The sequence below is a fragment of the Corythoichthys intestinalis genome, chromosome 21 (assembly GCF_030265065.1).
Source record: "Corythoichthys intestinalis isolate RoL2023-P3 chromosome 21, ASM3026506v1, whole genome shotgun sequence".
Classification (NCBI taxonomy): Eukaryota; Metazoa; Chordata; class Actinopteri; order Syngnathiformes; family Syngnathidae; genus Corythoichthys; species Corythoichthys intestinalis.
Genome location: NC_080415.1, coordinates 30,675,734 through 30,691,422, shown reverse-complemented (window position 1 = coordinate 30,691,422; position 15,689 = coordinate 30,675,734). Strand labels below are relative to the sequence as shown.

General features: G+C 39.6%; 1 protein-coding gene across 28 annotated transcripts in view; it reads left to right on the top strand.

Annotated features, from left to right (window-relative positions):
- The window catches only part of tcf7l2 (transcription factor 7 like 2), a 186,843-nt gene extending 175,718 nt beyond the window's left edge, over positions 1 to 11,125 (top strand). For 15 of the 28 annotated variants that reach the window (XM_057825847.1, XM_057825830.1, XM_057825846.1 and 12 more), the window contains 2 exons: positions 1,942 to 2,014; positions 7,142 to 11,125. In XM_057825847.1, the coding sequence (XP_057681830.1) occupies positions 1,942 to 2,014; positions 7,142 to 7,544 (476 nt within the window). In that variant the 3' untranslated portion in view covers positions 7,545 to 11,125. Of the gene's footprint in view, positions 1 to 1,941; positions 2,015 to 2,487; positions 2,562 to 3,029; positions 3,092 to 7,141 lie in introns of those variants that run through there. The other 13 variants (XM_057825828.1, XM_057825837.1, XM_057825839.1 and 10 more) reach the window with 6 other exon arrangements.
- Positions 11,126 to 15,689: the final 4,564 nt, after the last annotated feature.

Below are 15,689 nucleotides of genomic sequence, written 5' to 3'. Positions count from 1 at the left end.
CTATCTATCTGTAATTCAAAAGTGCTTTACATCACATGAAGATCCACAAACAGAGATAAGATGATACGTAAAAATAGCAACAAGTTAAAAACAAAGACAATAGAAACAAAAATAGAAATAAAACTAGAAAATAAATATAAATCACATTAGATCATCAAGAGAATTAAAAAACAGACCGCATGTTTTTATTTAGATTTACAGTGATCCCTCGCTACTTCAGTCCCTCAGTCCATCGCAGATTTTTTTTTTTTTTCAATCAAAAAATAAATACATAAAGCAGTATTTTATAGACCTTTTCCGATCCGATCACAATGTCTCTAACTCTCGCTCCTGCCGCTTTTCTTGGTCATGCAGTGCACTGGAGTTGCTTATTAAAGTTAACGATGATTGACAGACATTAAGGTTTGATCATGCGATGGGCGCTTGGTAGTCGAAACTTCAAAGCACCGCATGCGTTAATCATCATTTAACTTGTTAAACAGTTGCAGTGGCAACTCATTGTGTGTAAGTGAGCAGCTTGAGCGGATTTGAGTGGACTCACTCAATGAAGCATTTAATAAAGACAAGCATTTTTCTACTTTTTTACAAATGGATTGCGCGTCTACTTTTTTTCTTGTTTAAAAATAATTCGGTGGGACAGTAACATGTTTGAAGCTTATCGTACTTATAGAATAGAATAGCCCTTCATTGTCATTATACAGTTTTGCAATATTAATTTGCAATATTCAATGCCTCACTGTCAACTTCTGCTACTTCTATTCACATATATTCTATGTGCAATACTTTTTATTTACGTGCAATATTAATGTGTAATACTACATTTTCAGTGCTTAAAAAACATTTATTAAAATATATAAATACATTAAAAAAAAGTTTTTAATGATGCTTTGGGGGGGGAAGTAATAAAACATGTCTTTTATGTATCTCTTTCTAATGGTAAATCTGGACTAATACATTGAACACAAAAAATATATACTTTTTGGGGGGAGTGGGAGGCTACTTCACGGTTTTTGACTTACCGCGGCGGGTTCCCCATTAACCGCGAAAAATGAGGGATCACTGTACTAGTGCAGGAGACAGCAGGCAGGAGAGAGAATAACCTAGTTTTAAATTAAAAAAAAAAATTTTTTTTCATATCAACCGGAAGGATTTTAAAGAAAGGCCGATACCGTCAAATTTCCAAATATTGGTGCTGATAATCGGCCCGGCCGATAATGGGTCTAATTCAAAGTCCATGACATCACACGAAGATCCTCAAATAGAGATAAAATGATACATAAAAATCACATTAAATCAAGAAGAAAGTTAAAAACAAAGACAATTAAAACGGTAAATAGAAATAAAGCTCGAAAATTGATGTTAAAAATTTTTTTTTTTAATTCAAACGAAATAAAATGATACAAAAAAAAACATTAAATCAAAAAGAAAGTTAAAAACAAAGACAATTAAAACGGTAAATAGAAATAAAGCTCGAAAATCGATATTAAAAAAAAAATTTCAAACGAAATACAATAATACATAAAAATCACATTAAATCATCCAGACAATTAAAAAAAAAAAAAAAATGTATAGGTTTTTATTTATTTATTAGTCACATTTCGGCCTGTTTACGATCCGGCGGTAATCAATTATTTTATTTGAACGTTAGTCGCGTCTGATCAATCTTCCATCGGATTTGGATATTTTATACGTTTTTTTATTTTATTTTTTTCAATTTTTTCCCCCTCCAATGTATAACCAAACAGTGTAAATCCAGCCACGAGGCCCTATTGAGAATAGCTGTGAACCTCCATAGACTCACTGTAACTGTTTCTCTTTATTCTCTCCTGCTTTTGCTTTTGTTTTGTTTTTTTATTTTTATTTTGGTGCTACTTTTTTTCCCCCTTTTTCCCTCTCTGCTGGCTTCCCCCCAACCCCTTTTCTTGGCCGTCGCGGCATCAGACCTGAGCGCTCCTAAGAAGTGTCGAGCGCGCTTTGGGCTCGATCAACAGAATAACTGGTGTGGCCCATGCAGGTGTGTACGGGATGTGCTTGCACCGAGTCAGGGGTGGTCGGGTGCAGGCTGGGCGGGGGTGACGCCATGCTGGGACTTCCTCCTTCCTTCGCTCGCTCCCTTTTTTCTTTCATTTTATTTTTATTCAGTCTTTTTTTTTTCCTTCCTGTTTGTCTCACCGAGCTACGTCAGCTTCCTCCAGCCACGCCCTGCCGGTCTGTCTTCTATATCCAAGGGTGTATGAGTGATTTGTATGTGTGTGATCAAATTTGGGAGATTGGGTGGAGGGAGGGTTATTGACTGGCAGGTGGAAGCTTGGGGAGGTCAAAATTGGAGGAGGTCCCAGTTTTTACCAGCCTAAACCTCAACCCAGGCTCCATGTGTGTTTTTTTGTGTCTGTGCAATGACGTGTCCATTTTTTGTTTTGTTTTCTTTTTCCTACGTCTCCTGTGTGTGTGTTTTTGTTTGTGTCCTTACCTCTTTGGCTATAACAGATGCAAATACCCCAAAGAAGTGTCGTGCCTTGTTCGGGCTTGACCAGCTGAGTTTATGGTGCAAACCGTGCAGGTACATAACTTGCCTGATTGGGAGGAAGGTGTCCGCCATTATTTTTTTGTCCAATTCTATCCCTTTTTCCTTAATGATTTTTCTCTCTTTCGCTAAAACACGTTTCCATCAGTGTGCTCAACAGATGGCAAACTGCTTTTTTTTCCCTCCCGGAACTTCCTGCAAAAAAAAAAAAAAAAAAAAAAATCTCCATTGGACTCAGTTAAAGCCTTTTGGTAGAAAATGGATTTCTGTATTTTTTGTTTTTGTTAATGTCGGAAATCCATTTTCTCCGCTCCCCCGAACCATCTTATTAACTGTCATGTATGTCCTAATTGGCGCTTCCCTTTTATGGAATAACAATGTGATGCTCGCCAATTTTAATTTTAGCCCTGCTTTCTATTGAGGGGCCCGCTCAGTGACACTCTTTTCTGTGCTCCTCCTCCTCTTCCCTCTTCTTCCTTCCCTCTCTTCAATAACCCTGACTTAGTCCCTACCTGTTGTCTTTCTGTTCTGACACAAGCAGTCTTTGAATTGGGAATGCTTTCATGGTAGGTATTTGTTTCTGCTAAGTACACCCCCCTCCCCTTTATTCCATTTGTGTTGTGATGGCCGAGTCCTACGTCGACGCTCCCCTATCCGACGTTACAAACGCGGCGTGTTCATCCAGAATCAAAAGATCAGGCGTGATCATTTCGTCTTCATTACAGGAGCCGAGAGGTTAAGAGTCCTCTCCGGGCCCCCGTTGCCGAAAATCCGGCGTAATTTCCCGGGAGGCGGCGGGAGCCAACAAAAAGAAAGGAAAATCAATAGCGGCGCATACGATGAATCGATGCGCGTGTTAAAAAATGGATATGAGCTCATTTGTTGCTCCTTGACGGACAGTTAGCGGGAGCGGGGCGCGTACTTAATGGCAAAACGATACCCCGGCGCACCCGCTCGATACTTTTGCCGACGTCCCCGCCTCCCGGAATTGCATGCGCACCCCCACCCACCCACCGAGCATGTATGTGCTTTGTTGGTGTTGCCTCATCCCCCGGTAATGTGCTCTCTCTGGTTTTTATCGCCCTGAAAAATTGGACACTTAAAGCCTATTTTTTTGTGTGTGTTAGTCTGAGATTTCTTTCGTAGCCTTCAGGCTGGTTCACTGCCAGGGTCAAGGTAAAAACATGAGCGGGGGCAGATTTCGCCCCCCTTAACCATATCCAGCCTGAGGTGGTCACCTCACGACTCGAGAGGGGTCCCGAACCCGGCAGAATGCAAACATGAGGTCGTGACCGCTACTGCACACACTTGTGTCTGTGGGGCAGGTGCTAGTCAGGTTTTTTTTCTGTAAATTCTGTACCGATTGCACAAACAGGAACCCCCTCAGGAGGAGGTCGAGTGGCGAGGGGCTGTAGGAGTGCAGTGTTGATCCCCAATTGTAGCTTTTGTCTAGAAGAACAGCCCCTTTTCACACAGAAATTGCTGCATCAAAAATGTCAACAATGTGACTTGTATAATTCCTCGTTCAGCCTCAGTTTTCGCTAGTGTGTGGGAAAATTACGGTGGCCGGGAAGTGCCAGGCAAAATCCGAACACTTTGGGAAAAAAAAACAAAAAAATAACATCCCGATCACGTCATTTTCAAAGTATCGGAATCGGCAAAAAAATATCGGACATCCTTTTTTTAATACATATATATATATATATTTTTTAATTAAATCGTTTTCTAATTGTATTTAACGTTACAGACAAAATGTCTTACATTCATACAGAGTCTTTAGTTTTTGGCTTAAAGTTGGACTATCAAATTTATCGCGTAAACGGCGGTAATTAATTTTTTAAAAATTAATCACGTTAAAATATTTAATGCAATTAACGCATGCGCTGCACGACCCACTCACGCATTGTCGCGTTCAATCTATAATGGCGCCGATTTACCTACATATAGAGCTAACAGGCAGCGTAAAATGAGTAGAGAGAATTTTGGCAGTCTTTGGAGCCTCTTTTTAATTGACTTAAAGCCTTAAAATCCCTCTCTCAACAATTAGAAATATCGTGGGAAGCAATGTGGGGAAGAATGGTAGTGGTTGATCTTTTCCTTAACACCCTATGTTACTTCCTAACGCAGAGAAGATATATCAATTGGTGCCACTACGCACAGTCATGGTTGCACTTCCCATCATGCATTTGGGCAGAACAGTTAAATGGCTACAGTATCATTTACTGAAAGCTCAACAAATACACTAGATGGCAATATTTAGTCACAATATACGAAGTCACATTTATCCTTTAAGAATTACAAGTCTTTCTATCCGTGGATGCCTCTCACAGAAAGAATGTTAATAATGTAAATCGGGAATAATTATCGGGAATGATTGGAATTGAATCGGGAGCAAAAACAAAAAAAAAACAATTGGATCGGGAAATATCGGGATCGGCAGATACTCAAACTAAAACAATCGGGTCGGGAGCAAAAAAATATGATCGGAACAACCCTACAAAAAAGCCAATACAGTGGTACCTCGACACAAGATCCTTTCGACATCCGACGTAAAATTTAAACATCATTTCTCTCGACATATGACGACATGCTTGAAATACAACGATTTATGACAGCTTAGCAAAGTCATTGTTTTCCCGCAAGACGGACGCACGGCGGATTTTCTTGTGAAAGAAATCACATGGGTCCTGAGAAGTTTGGTGAAGGTGGTGAAAAAAGGAAAAAAATGTGACGCTTACCATTGAAATTATGAAAGAAATGATAGAAATATTTGAAATCAGTTTGCGCGTTAATTAACCGCCTCGTCAATACGGCTGGAATAATCTCGAGGATGACTCTCATTGTTACATAGACTTCATAATGATATTGACGGGAGACAGGGCGCGGGGCAGATTAATAGGGGGCCTATATCTGTCAAAGCTGACCGAGTGGAAACACAAAGAGCTTTTTACGTTGAAAATTCTTGCGAATAAATGCGTAAATCCCTCAATTCTTTATAGATATGGACGTAAAACAGTCTCGATTCTTGGTTAAAAGCAACAACAAAAACTGGCAGTTAGCATTTATTTTACGTAAATATGTCAAATGTGCTGCTAGTCTTTAAGCCACTGTAGCGCCGCCTTAGCACAACAAAGAACTTTTTACGTTGAAATTCTTGTGAATAAATGCTAAAATCCCTGAATTCTTTATAGATATGAACGTAAAACAGTCTCAGTTCTTGGTTAAAAGTAAAAAAAACTTGCAGTTAGCATTTATTTTACGTAAATATTACGAACTACGACGCCAATGCCGTAGCGGCTAATTTCTCCCACTGATTTTTTTCACGTTTTAAAATGCATGCCTGGTACGAAAAATATATGTATAAAATATGTTTGAGAATAACTCCTCTCTATGTGGGGAGGCCCCGTATTTGAAGGCGAGGCGCAGTGTATGACATTGTGTTATGATTTTGGCACATTCATTTTTCATCACCCTGTACTTTAGTAGATATTGCTTTTTCACCATCTCTGCCTTGGGCTATTCATCTAGTACAGATTATGGTAGGGTGTTAGCTGCTAAGGTTATCATCCAGTAGAGATTGCAATATGGTGTTAGCTGCTAACGTTATCATCCAGTAGAGCTAGTGGTATGGTGTTAGCTGCTAACATTATCATCCAGTAGAGCTTGTAATATGATGTGAGCCGCTAGCATTAGCCAGTCAGACATAAGTGTGTGCTTACTTCAAGTTGTAAAGCTTACTACAGGGGTGCTTGGGGGATCTGACACGCTAACGTTAGCCGCTAACAACATGCAACGATCTTTGCTGGTTGATAACCTCGACATCTAATATAATTCAGAGCTTTCTATCGGAAGACTACTTCTGAAAAATCCGTTGCAAGTCTACGTCCATTGTCGGCTTTTAGCAGTTTTGCAAAGCTTTCGGAATTTGCAAATTGCCTGACATTTGCCGGCCAGCGTAGGAAAGTGCTTGTTTATTGGAGCAGTACGTAAGGCTAAACTAAAGCAGGATATTGCTGCAGTTGAGGTCCCAACATGGGATCCCATCCTGATAACTCGATGCCTTGTAAAATACTTAAAGGATTCTCATTTTTGATTAGTAACTTAACCTTCCCTGCAAGATGAACTGGAAGTATTTGGAAGAAATGATGCTTCTAAAGATTCTAAAGAGCAACTTTTTAAGGTAGTCTGTTCGGGAAAATCCTTTTACTCATTGGCTGCAATTGATAGCAATGTACATTCAATCCATTTTGACTGGGAGGACTAGCAGCGATCATTCATCCGTCCTAGTCAAAACGGATTGGACTTCAATTACCGCCAAGAGTAGCCAATTAGTTAAAATAGTCCTGTTAAAAAGAAAGCGACAATCGTCATGGTCTCCGATGTACATTAAAAACTCCAAATCCAGAGAGCGAGCATTACTCAATCTTTCTGTCCATCCCTCATGCCCGCCACGCTCAGTTCCCGCCTGCTTCGCGTCCTGTTTCCTCTTCCGGGGTGGTCGGGGTCATTTCTCAATCATGCATGGCAAACCGATGCATCGAGGTGCATTCACGTGAGCCGGGATCAAATCCCAAATCTAAAAGCTTGTCTTGTCTCGCCTTGCACTTCCCAATCCAGGAGGAAAAAAAAGTGCATTCGCTACATCCAAGGTGAAGGCAGCTGCGCCAGTCCTCCCTCCTCGGACGGAAGCTACCCAGACTCCCCCCCGTCCTCGCCCTCCTCCGTGGTCCCGTCCCCCTCGCCAAAAGAGTCCAAACCTCAGACTGAACAAATGCAACCTCTCTCACTGACTATGAAACCCGCCCACCAGCCGCTCCTCCCACACCCGCACCTCCTGGCCGGGCCACCGGAAAACGTCACGGCGGCGGGCAGGAAAACGCTGGCCCCGGAGTCTGGCGAAGTCCCACCCTCGCGGCTACCGGGCCCCTCGGTGGCGTCCCCCATGGCCCGGCCCTCGCCGCTGCTGTGTCATTCCCACTCGCTGCAGCCTCTGTCGCTAGTGACCAAGTCTATAGAGTAGAAGTTGGACCCTCTTCTTTCTTTTTTTTACTAGCTGCCGCTAGCTATTTTACTTTTACAAGTTCATTGGTCAATATTTGACCCGCCAAGGAACCATTGAATTATCCTCAAGAATTAGCACCAGGAGCTGGAATAAGGCTCGATAAAACTTTTGTTTTTAATTTATTTTTGAAACTTTTTATGCTCTGTAAAGGTTGAATGGAGGAAACAGGAGGAAGTTTTCACCTTTCATCCAAAATACTTCTTGAGTCAATTCTAGAACAAGAGAAGCCAGGTAATGTTAACCAGCAAATGTCAATTGAAGCAAACTGGAAGATTTTTTCAGGTCTTTGTAATCCTCAAAAGCTGAACAGTTAACTGATTTATTACTAATCAACAAGTTTAAAGAATCCAATTAAAAGCATTAAACTTCAGGTTATTGGAAGAAATTCACCAAAATGCTTCTTTAGTCAAATTCAGAACTGCGAAACAACTTTTGACTGAAGCAACTGTATTCCTGAGCCTTTTTCAGTTCTTAATATGACTGAAGAAACCATTTGAATTTAATGTGAAAATGAAGAGTCTAGTTTCCCCAAAATGTCTTCTTCAGTCAAATTTACAACTGAAAAATCTCTACCAGCCAAGAAATTTTCCATAAGTCGTCTTGCACCACCAAGAAGATGACAGTTGACCTTCTAAATTTGACTGCAGAAGCATTTTGGGTTCAAGATTCTTTTAACAGTTTTGGCTAAATCTAGCTCACGTTCATTTCGTTTGACATTAGACAGTTAACCTCCGAAATTTGACTGCAGAAGCATTTTGGGTTCAAGGTGAACGGTCTTAAACAACCAAGAAGGTTCCTTTAAAAGTTGACCTTCGAAATTTAACTGCAGAAGAGTTTTGGGTTCAAGATGAACGGTCTTAAACAACCAAGAAGGTTCCTTTAAAAGTTGACCTTCAAAATTTAACTGCATAAGAGTTTTGGGTTCAAGATGAACGCTCTTAAACAACCAAGAAGGTTCCTTTAACAGTTGACCTTCTAAATTTGACTGCAGAAGCACTTTGGCTTCAAGGTGAACGGTTTTAAACGACCAAGAAAATTATTTTCACAGTTTTAGCCGAATCTGGTTCACGTTCATCATTTCGTCCGATATTCAACAGTTGACCTTCTAAATCTGACTGCAGAAGCATTTTTGGTTCAAGGTGAACAGTCTTAAACAACCAAGTAGATTCTTTTAACAGTTTTGGCCAAATCTAGTTCATGTTCATTATTTCGTTCGACAGTTGAGCTTCTAAATTTGACTGCAGAAGCCTTTTGGGTTCATGGTGAACCGTCTTAAACAACCAAGAAGATTCTTTTAACAGTTTTGGCGAAATCTAGTTCACGTTCATCTTTTTGTTTGACATTCGAATGTTGACCTTCTAAATTTGACTGCAGAAGCATTTTTGGTTCAAGGTGAACAGTCTTAAACAACCAAGTAGATTCTTTTAACAGTTTTGGCCAAATCTAGTTCACGTTCATTATTTCGTTCGACAGTTGAGCTTCTAAATTTGACTGCAGAAGCCTTTTGGGTTCACGGTGAACAGTCTTAAACAACCAAGAAGATTCTTTTAACAGTTTTGGCGAAATCTAGTTCACTTTCATCTTTTTGTTTGACATTCGAATGTTGACCTTCTAAATTTGACTGCAGAAGCATTGTGGGTTCAAGGTGAAGGGTTTTAAACAACTAAGAAGATTCTTTTAACAATTTTTGCCAAATCTAGTTCACGTTCATCATTTCGTTCGACAGTTGATCTTCTAAATTTGACTGCAGAAGCATTTTGGGTTCAAGGCGAACGATCTTTAATAACCAAGATTCTTTAACGGTGACCTACTAAATTTGACTACAGAAGCATTTTTGGTTCAAGGTGAACGGTCTTAAACAACCAAGAAAGTCCTTTTAACAGTTAAATAGCCAAATCTAGTTCATGTTCAAGTTGAAGGAAAGCAATCCTGGTTGTTCAAGACATTTAGAGCCCAAAACAACTTCCTAAGCTTCTTGTTTGACTTCACCAGTTCTGATTTTAATGTGAAAAATATTTTTCCAGCAACCAAGAGAGTCCAGTGACCTCCATTAAAATTTTGCAGATTACTATGACTGGGATGACTGAGAATCTACAGACATTGTTTTTGTTTTTCCGCATATTTTTTCATTTCGATCAACAGCAGACACAACAAGCTAAAGGCTAGCGTTGGTTCTCCTTCTTTATTTGTATTAAATACGAGCTCGCGAACCAATCACACCCTTTTCAAGCACGCACGAGGGCGAGAGGCTAGCGGCGACGGCGCACCGAGGAACAACTTTTAATTGTGATGTTACTTGTTCTTGTTTAAATGTACAGAATAAAACAAAACGGGGGGGACGAGACGGGCCGGTCGGGTTGGGAATATCATGTTAATTATGCATTCTTCCACTGCTTTTTCTTTGTTTACCTTTCGGGGAGGGTTCGGGGTGGGCGGGTGTTTAAAGGGGTCGTCGGATTGAAAAATGTCACCACGCTAGGACCAGTAGTATTTATTGCTTTAGAGATTTTGCTCGTCGTATCTTGTACGTGTCTCTTTTTTGACCTTTGATTTCCTTTTTCTTAACAAAAAAAAAAAAAACTGTTGTACAAATATTTTTTCTTAAGGTAAGCGACTTATATATATACGAACGATCCATTTTTACAAGGAGGTTTTAAAAGGCATATTTTTTTCCACCCTCATTTTTCGGAAAACCCAGATTGCGCTCTCGTGTACCGCGTCCATCCCGCCGAGAATTTTGAGAAACGCGTCGATAAGCCATTATACGGAACAACCGCTTCGCCATTTCAATCTCTGTTGATCCGCCGTGTACAGATTTTTCCGTGCCAAATTTTCTGGATAATTTCACCCCCCACCCAACCCCTGCCAAACCACGCTGTAAGGATCCTCTTCTTTTTAAGTTCAACGCCATCCTTTTGCTGTGACGTTACATAGATTGCTATGTATGTAGTATAAATGTTGCTATAACAAATGTGTTTGGTAGCAAATTGTCAAATATTAAAAATTTAAAGCTAATAATAAAAAAGGAAAAAAAATGACGGGCATCATACTGTATAAAAGCCACACGGGCCAAATTCTGTATATTAGGAGGTTCATAAAAAAACTTATTAAATACAAAAAAATACACAAACTGCCACTTTGAAGTACACTACTACATATAGGTAGATAGGAAAAAAATAGGCATGTCGATGTTGCAAGAGGCTGTAAAATATTAACGAGAAAAAAAAAAAGCTACAAGAGAAATCATCCACTCGGTGCCATTGTAGTTGACATGACGCGACTGTAATCTGTCGATTTCTTCTCTGGTTTATTAAGATGCTAATGATAAATAGTTTGAATGTTTCCTTAACGGCTGTGGTGTTCCTGTTCTCTTTTATGCTCTTTTCTTTTTCTTTTCTTTGTCCGTTTGTTTCTTTCTTTCTTTGCGCTTCTTTTGAATGGTTCCCCGAAACCATGTTTTTTGTATTGAATCAATGTTAATGCTGTACAGTCTCCGTAGCATGCAGTTCTGTATTAATAAAAGCAACTTAGTATGTGCACGTCTGAGTCTTCCTTTTACTACGACGAATCAATCGACGTGAGGAGAGTGCTTTTCTCATGTGTGAACGTGGTTTTTTAATATTTGAAATACAGTGGGGCAAATTAGTATTTAGTCAACCACCAATTGTGCAAGTTCTCCTACTTGAAAAGATTGGAGAGGCCTGTAATTGTCAACATGGGTAAACCTCAACCATGAGAGACAATGTGGAAAAAAAAACAGAAAATCACATTGTTTGATTTTTAAAGAATTGATTTCCAAATTAGAGTGGAAAATAAGTATTTGGTCACCTACAAACAAGCAAGATTTCTGGCTGTCAAAGAGGTCTAACTTCTTCTAACGAGGCTCCACTCGTTACTAGGCATGTGCCGGTTACCGGCTTCACGGTTTACCGTGGTGTGAAAACGTCGCGGTTTCAAAACCACTAAAATTTTCCGTCAGACCGTAGTACGGTATTCGCTATTTTTCTTGTGTCAAAAATGCAGCCAGAAGCGGCTTGGCGCAGCAGCGCTCACCCCCTCCCGTTTGTTGCTGTGTGTGAAAGTGACGCTATCGGCTAGCGAGCCAGCTAACCCAAAAACAAATACTCCAAATATAAGGCGTACTGTTCTTCAATTTATTGAGCTCTCAAATCGTGGTAAGTGTAATATACAAAATGAATACATTTAAAATGTTGTACAATTAGATTTTTCCATGTGAGTAGCTTCAACAGATTAGCACCATGGAAAAAGTTCTCCAAAAACAAAACACACATTTTCCTTTCAAATTCAGTTCTCCAAAAACAAAACACACATTTTCCTTTCAAATTCAATATAAAAACTAACTAAAAGCTTACAAAGATGATTGTTAGCCTAGGCTTACCTGGGAGAGCAACTTCGTTGAGTGTGACAGCCGCAGAGTGAGAAAACAAGCTTGAGTCGCTTGAATGAAGAGGAAAAAGTGATAGTGTCAAAGATCGCTAATTGCGAAAGATGATCTTGCCCTAAGCACAAATCCACGTTCGCTGGATCAAGGAGAGGTCTCACTCCCAATGTTTATTTTATTTTATTTTATTTTATTTTTTAGATGAAACCTTTCCACAACAATATTAACATTTTAACTAACTTATACATTTTTAAGTAACTTATGAATTGTTTTTTTTAACACAAAGGCATGACATCATGGAGACTAGAGTTGACACAGTGGCTGAAAATGGCGAAACTTCACTTAAGCTTTTCCACCCTCAAAAAAAAAGTCATGCAGTATAAATTTCTAAAAAAAAAATTATTCAGAAGTGTTTTTACTTTTTTATAGAAGTTATTTTGTTCTTGCTCTAATCTTGAGCAACTTGAGCTGAGGCTGAGAGTATAGTCTATAAGTTATATTTAGTTTAATTTTATTTAAAATATTTTTTTATTGATTATTTATTTTAACAATATATTCATGTTCCAATTTGCAACTATGGTCTGAAAAAAAAAATCCTGTTCAATGGAAAAAAGTTTTTTTTTTTTTTTTTTTAACCCATACATCTCAAAATTTTTTGGAGCTATAATTGCAATACCGTGAAACCGCGGTATTTTTGCTCACGCTTATCGTACCGTCAAAATATCATACCGGTACATGCCTACTCATTACCTTTATTAATGGCACCTGTTTTAACTCATTATCAGGATAAAAGACACCTGTCCACAATCTCAGTCAGTCACACTCCAAACTCCACTATGGACAAGACCAAAGAGCTGTTGAAGGACACCAGAGACAAAATTGTAGACCTGCACCAGGCTGGGAAGACTGAATCTGCAATAGGTAAAACGCTTGTTGTAAAAAAATCAACTGTGAGAGCAATTATTAGAAAATGGAAGACATACAAGACCACTGATAATCCCCCTCTATCTGGGGATCCATGCAAGATCTCACCCTTTGGGGTCAAAATGATAACAAGAACCGTGAGCAAAAATCCCAGAACCATGAGACAAGACAGTTCTCACAAACATTGCGCCATGCCTTCCCGTTGGGGCCGACCCAGACAGAGCATTTGGCTATCACTGTGATTAAATTCAAACACATGCTGCCTTCAAACGCCGGATTTAGGTGGAAAAAGGATGAACGTTTTACTGCATACAAGCAAGCAGGAGTGTCTCAAGACTGATTTGGTTGAGGAGTAAAGGTAATACAGTGGTACCTCTACATACGAATTTAATTCGTTCCAGGACCTTGTTTGTAAGTCGAAATGGTCGTATGTCGAGCAGGATTTTCCCATAGGAATACATTATAATTCCATTAATTCGTTCCAAAGCCTAAAAACATACACTAAATTCTTAATAAATACTGCTGGCACTGTTACAAATGGCAATTAAACATAGAAAAACAAATAAGTTATAAATAAATAATTCAGAATAATATAAGAAGAAGAAGAAGAATTAATAATTATTCCTGAAAATAATGTAACGAATCGGATTCTAATATGGCGGACACTTTTTACTGTCCCTGAACGCACCGCGAAGGTGACGTCTCCAGTGAGATAGGTCGGTGCGGTAGAGATAATACTTTCGTTTTCCTGAGAGCAGTCAACTGCTTAAGACAATGAGCGTTTTGTGTTGGATAAGTTCTTAAATAAATGATAAAAACGTGACAAAGCTGGCGATTTCCTTGGCAATGTTACCACAATAATAATTGTCACCTTAACTTATAAATAGTGGCGAACGGTGGTCATAAGAGGATCATGGAGCTGTATTGTTGAGCCAGTTCAGGGACGCGCACCCCAAGCTCATATTTTTCTATAACTTGCATCTTCATTTCAAAGGTAAGCATCACTTTTTTCCTTGTTTCTCCAACTGTATCAACTTTTTTTGAAAACTGTGTTGATTTCTCACATAAGAAAATCCACCGTGGGTTCGTTTGCAGTGCTGTCATGTCGTCGTATTTCGAGCAACTCGTCGGATGTAGAAACAAATGGCGGCTCAAATTTTACGTCGGATGTCGAAAAGATCGTGTGTCGAAGTGATCGTATGTAGAGGTACCACTGTAATTATATAAAATAGCCCCATGCATGCACTTTGAAATGTGAAAAAAATGCATGGAAAAAATTTGTGTAAATTTAGCTCGAAATACAGTGGGGCAAATAAGTATTTAGTCAACCACCAATTATGCAAGTTCTTCTACTTGAAAAGATTTGAGAGGCTTGTAACTGTCAACAAGGGTAAACCTCAACCATGAGAGAAAAAATGGGAAAAAAACACAGAAAATCACATTGTTTGATTTTGAAAGAATTTATTTCCAAATTAGAGTGGAAAATAAGTATTTGGTCACCCACAAACAAGCAAGATTTCTGGCTGTCAAAGAGGTCTAACTTCTTCTAACGAGGCTCCACTTGTTACCTGTATTAATGGCACCTATTTTAACCCATTATCGGGATAAAAGACACCTGTCCACAACCTCAGTCAGTCACACTCCAAACTCCACTATGGCCAAGACCAAAGAGCTGTCGAAGGACAAAATTGTAGACCTGCACCAGGCTGGGAAGACTGACTCTGCAATAGGTGAAACGCTTGGTGTAAAGAAATCAACTGTGGGAGCAATTATTAGAAAATGGAAGACATACAAGACCACTGATAATCTCCCTCGATCTGGGGCTCCATGCAAAATCTCACCCCTTTGCGTCAAAATGATAACAAGAATGGTGAGCAAAAATCCCAGAACCACACGGGGGGACCTAGTGAATGACCTACAGAGAGCTGGGACCACAGTAAAAAAGGCTACTATCAGTAACACTGCACCGCCAGGGACTCAAATCCTGCACTGCCAGATGTGTCCCTCTGCTGAAGAAAGTACACATCCAGGCCCGTCTGCGGTTCACTAGAGAGCATTTGGATGATCCAGAAGATTTTCTGAGTGAATCTCGGGTCCATGCGGGCTCCATTAGGTCTCCTGCAATATTTGCGGTGACTGTGGTGTAATTCAATGGAAGACTCATCTGAAAAATCCACCTTTTGCCACAAAACAAAAGTTTGGTGGTGGCAAAATCATGGTCTGGGGTTAGATCCAGTATGGGGGTGTGCGAGAGATCTGCAGGGTGGAAGGAAACATCAATAGTCTGAAATATCAACAAATCTTAGCTGCCTCTTACATTCCTAACCATAAAAAGGGACAAATTCTGCTGCAGGATGGTGCTCTATCACTTACTTCAATACGGATCCTCCAGGACTGGACAGCCCAGTCACCAGACATGAACATCATTGAGCATGTCTGGGGTAGGATGAAAGAGGAAGCATGGAAGACGAAACCCAAAAATGTTGATGAACTGTGGGAGGCATGCAAGACTCCTTTCTTTGATGTTCCTGATGACTTCATCAATAAATTGTATGAATCCTTGCCATACCGCATGGATGCAGTCCTTCAAACCCATGGAAGTCATACAAAATCTGAAATTTGGACCTCACAGCACCACTACTTAATTCGCTTATGTTATGTAACATATTTTTGTATTTGAAGTAGATTTTTTGTTCAATTTTCTGTAGGCGACAAAACATTTGTCTCGCCAAAATTTGACCTTTATGTCTTCATTAAATGATAAGTCTTTTTTCAGT